This window comes from Ovis aries, chromosome 12, assembly GCF_016772045.2.
Source record: "Ovis aries strain OAR_USU_Benz2616 breed Rambouillet chromosome 12, ARS-UI_Ramb_v3.0, whole genome shotgun sequence".
Classification (NCBI taxonomy): domain Eukaryota; kingdom Metazoa; phylum Chordata; class Mammalia; order Artiodactyla; family Bovidae; genus Ovis; species Ovis aries.
The window spans coordinates 70,392,274-70,397,032 of record NC_056065.1 but is presented as its reverse complement, the minus strand read 5'-3'; the positions used below and the strand labels follow the sequence as shown (position 1 = coordinate 70,397,032).

The 4,759-nt window shown below is 52.4% G+C and overlaps 1 protein-coding gene across 1 annotated transcript; it reads left to right on the top strand.

Moving 5' to 3' along the window:
• GARIN4 (golgi associated RAB2 interactor family member 4) lies at positions 1 to 4,532 on the top strand. The gene has a single exon (XM_027980229.3). It carries the CDS (start codon positions 2,665 to 2,667, stop codon positions 4,420 to 4,422), a length of 1,758 nt encoding a protein of 585 aa, XP_027836030.1. The 5' UTR covers positions 1 to 2,664; the 3' UTR covers positions 4,423 to 4,532.
• Positions 4,533 to 4,759: the final 227 nt, after the last annotated feature.

Sequence of the window (4,759 nt, the reverse complement as noted above, 5' to 3'; positions counted from 1 at the left end):
AGTACATGTTCCCTGTAGGTGTCAAGGCTTCCAAACCATTTCTGCCCAGTAGAGAGATATTACCCTCCAGGAGGGCACCTAGCAGACTCTTGAAACTGGAGCTTACATTTCAGTCTACCCATCCCCCAATTCACCATGGGAGGACATGTGCTGAGAGCGAAGAGGTAGGTTTCCATGCAGGAGCTCTTTGCACAAGCATAAAGAAGAAGGGCAATGCCAAAGAATGTTCAGATTCCTGCACAATTGCACTCATCTCACAGGCTAGCAAAGTAATGCTCAAAATTCTCCAAGCCAGGCTTCAACAGTACTTGAACCGTGAACTTCCTGATGTTCAAGCTGGATTTAGAAAAGGCAGAGGAACCAGAGATCAAATTGCCAACATCCTTTGGATCATCAAAAAAGCAAGAGAGTTCCAGAAAAACACCTACTTCTGCTTTATTGATTACGCCAAAACCCGTAACTGTGTAGATCACAACAAACTGTGGAAAATTTTTCAAGAGATGGGAATTCCAGACCACCGTACCTGCCTCCTGAGAAATCTGTATGCAGGTCAAGAAGCAACAGTTAGAATTGGACATGGAACAACAGACTGGTTCCAAATCGGGAAAGAAGTACATTATGCTGTATATTGTCACCCTGCTTATTGACTTATATGCAGAGTACATCATGTGAAATTCTGGGCTGGATGGAGCACAGACTGGAATCAAGATTGCTGGGAGAAATATCAATAACCTCAGATATGCAGATAACACCACTCTTATGGCAGAAAGTGAAGAGGAACTAAAGAGCCTCTTGATAAAAGTGAAAGAGGAGGGTGAAAAATCTGGCTTAAAACTCAACATTCAAATAACTAAGGTCACGGCATCTGGTCCCATCAGTTCATGGCAAGTAAATGGGGAAACCATGGAAACAGTGACAGGCTTTATATTCTTGGGCTCCAATATCACTGCAGAGGGGGACTGCAGCCATGAAATTAAAAGACACTTGCTCCTTGGAAGAAAAGCTATGACCAAGCTAGACAGTATGTTAAAAAGCAGGGACATTGCCTAAAAAGGTCCGTCTAGTCAAAGCTATGGTTTTTCCAGTAGTCATGTATGGGTATGAGAGTTGGACTATAAAGAAAGCTGAGTGCTGAAGAATTGATGCTTTTGACCTGTGGTGTGGAAAAGACTCTTGAGAGTCCCTTAGCCTTCAAGGAGATCAAACCGGTCAATTCTCAAGGAAATCAGTCCTGAATATTCATTGGAAGGTCTGATGTTGAAGCTGAAAACTCAATACTTTGGCCACTTGATGTGAAGAACTGACTCACTGGAAAAGACCCTGATGCTGGGAAAGATTGAAGGCAGGAGGATAAGGGGATGACAGAGGATGAGATGGTTGGATGGCATCATTGACTCTATGGGCATGAGTTTGAGTAAGCTCTGGGAGTTGGTGATGGATAGGGAAGCCTGGCGTGCTGCAGTCCATGGGGTCGCAAAGAGTCAGAAACGACTAAGTGACTGAACTGAAAGTGGGGAGGATCTGAGGCGATCTCTCAGGTAATTCAATCCCCAAACCAGCCCATGTGATGCCTTGGGTTCTCTCCATAATATATATACACACATAGAATTATGCAAATTCTAAAAACAGGTCTTCTCGTAAAGGTAGTTAAATCAGTCCAGTGTGAATACTTTTGGTGGGCCCAAGCATTGTTTGTGAGGCTAAGTACTATAGCATTCAGAACAAAGATTCTAAGCAACATTTAGAATCAGGTAGACCTGCATTCAAATACTGCCTCTGCTACCAGCAGATCTAAGAGATGGCACCTCAGTTTTTTTACCTGTGAGCTGGGAACAGTAGCAACAGTACCAAACTCAATGGACTCTCACGAGCATACGTGAAGAATGCTGCATGGGCTTGGAGAAGCAATTTTTAACGTTATTATTAAAATCACCATCAACATTTACTGAGATTTTATAAATGGACAGACTAAGGACTGAGACTGCCAGTTCTACATTGTTCGATACAATTAAACCATGAGCTCGAATGCCTCAAGTGCATCCCATCCTCTGACATTCCTATAGGCTTCATCCAGTTGCCGAATTTGGGGGAGGGTAAAAGAGAACCAGACAAAACTTTCCCATTTGTAGACATTTTTATTTTGGTACATGCCTGAGTCCCTGGCAGGGTGGACCTGTCCTCTATGCAGGGCAATGGGGTGGCCCTGCCTGGAGGGGGTGGCTGAGGGATGGGACAAAGGCATATGAGACAGTGACAGGTCACAAAGGACAGCCTGGATAAATATGGCTGCACAGGGGGTTTAGGCTGAGAAAGCGGTCACTTCTTTCACTAGGACTGCAGTTTCACAGCCTCTCGCAGAGACAGAAAGCCAGAAGCAGAAGCGAGGTGAGGCTGAGTGGGGCCTACCATACCTCTGCAACACACTTGAAGAGACTCAGCCTGGGGTCCAGGCGCCCTGCAGCATCCTCACGGCGATTACCCACACCCTTACCCCCACTCCTGCCTCTGGGAGGCTCTGTGGGGTGTGGTGGGGTTGGGGGACCTGCCGTGGAGCCGCCTGCGTGACACAGGAGACCGCGGCTCCCTCTTCTGCCAAGGAGGCCAAGGAAAGGAAGACCCAGGGGCCCGTCTCGCCAGAGCAGCTTGTCGTGATCACAGCCAGCCATGAGCCGGGAGTCTCTGCTACCGTATCACACGGCCCAGAGCGGCGCCGGAGCAGGCCTGTTCAACACCACCATGGGCAAACTGCAGCGGCAACTGCACAAGGGTGAGTACGACATATTCAAGTATGCCCCAATCTTCGAGAGCGACTTTATCCAAATCACCAAGAGGGGAGAAGTGATCGACGTGCACAACCGCGTCCGCATGGTGACCGTGGGCATTGCATCCACCAGCCCCCTCCTCCCCCTCCCAGACGTCATGCTACTGGCCCGGCCGGCCACCGGCTGCGACGACCACGCAGGCCGTGGGCAGACCACCAAGGCCAAGAGCCGCAAGGCTGCAAAGACCTTAGAGCTCACCAGGCTCCTTCCCTTGAAGTTTGTGAGGATCTCCATTCACGACCGCGAGAAACAACAGCTGCGCCTGAAGTTCGCCACCGGCCGCTCCTGCTACCTGCATCTGTGCCCCCCGCTGGACTCGCGGGAAGACCTCTTCGCTTACTGGGAGAAGCTCATCTACCTCCTGCGGCCGCCAGTGGACAGTCAGAGCAGCACCTATGCCATTCCAGCCGGGGACATGATCTGCATGCCCATGTTCGAGGAGGACAGGAGGAGCCCAGCGGCCATGGATTTCCAAGGCCGGGGCGATCAGGACCAGGTAAGCGTCAGGAGCCTCCATGTGGGCTCCGAGGTGTCCGGGGCCACCTCTGCAGCTTTTGCCGGCGGGGAGGGCCTCCCACTGGACTTCTACAGTCCCGATCCTATGCCCGACGGGACCATGGCAAACACCAAACCCAGGGAGCTTGATGAAGAGTCAGCAGCGGGGGCGATGATGCAGGTGGCCGCAGCAGACGCCACAGAGGGCGATCTGAACGTGACCAAGTCCCATGCCTCTGAAGAGCAGAGCACGGCCATTGAAGTCACCGTCACCAAGGGCCCAGAAGGAAGCAAAAGCAATATAGCCATGGCAGGTGCTGCCAAAACCTCCCTGAGGACCAGGAAAACGGCCTTGGCTCATGGCGCCAAAAACTTGAAGTACCCTTCCAGCACATCCACCAGCCTCTCCCCAGAAGCCAGCATGACTGTGTTTGGAGCGGAGGCCACCAGGAAGACCGCCAAAGGAAAAGCCAATCAGGAGGATGAGGGGACCCTCATCTCAGCCTTGCCGCAGGAAGACCAAGAGAGTGAACAGGAAGAGAGGCCCCGGAGAGTGTCCCAGGCCCGCAGGGGAAGAAGGGAGAGGAGGGAACGCCGGGAGAAGGAGCGCGCTCTCAGGGGCTCGCGTCCCCGCGGGTCAGCCGAAGGCCGCCACAAGACCGTGGGGGACAAGGCAATCCGGAAGACAGCCGGCCGGTCCTCAGGTGGCCGGAGAGCCACGAGGGATGACAAAAAGGAGAAAGGCCACGGCAGCCCGGGGGACAGCAAGCGGGGCACTGTGCACAAAGGCGTCAGCCACGCTCCCATCACCAAGGAGTCCAGGACCTCGCACAAATCAGCCAGGAGCTTGTCTACCGGGAGTTCACTTTCCACCAACAAGAGACTCAGCAGGATCAGCTCTTTCTTGAGGAATGTCCGAGCCAATCTCACTACGAAGACAGTGGCCTTGTCACACAATAAAGACGTGGACATCTTGGCGAAGGCGGTGGAAAGGAAAAGAATGGAGGCCATCATGGAGACGGCAGAGAGTGGCCAGGGGCTGGAAATCGTTGGGAGTGTGACATCTGAGGCCACGGAGACAGTGACCGTTGCAGCTCATCAATAGGACCCAGAGCTGGAAGCTGCAAAGGGGACCAGAGCTCAGGGAAATATCCCTGGCGAGTGTATGCCAGCTTCCTTACTGCAGGTTAAATAAAAGAACCATACAACCTGAAAGTGGCCTGCAGCGTTCTCTCTGCATTTCCAGGTCCCGAAGCCCAACTATGACGTCACAGTGGATTCTGTGATGTCAGCTGAGCCGGAGCCTGAGACTGGTCCACTCGAGGACAGCCCCACCTCACACACATGCCCAGTGCCAACAGCGGTGCCCCGTCCAGCCTCCATTTCTTTCTGGCTTTGCTGCTCAGGGCCGTGGCTGGAAGTCAGACTGTGGCCTGGGAAAC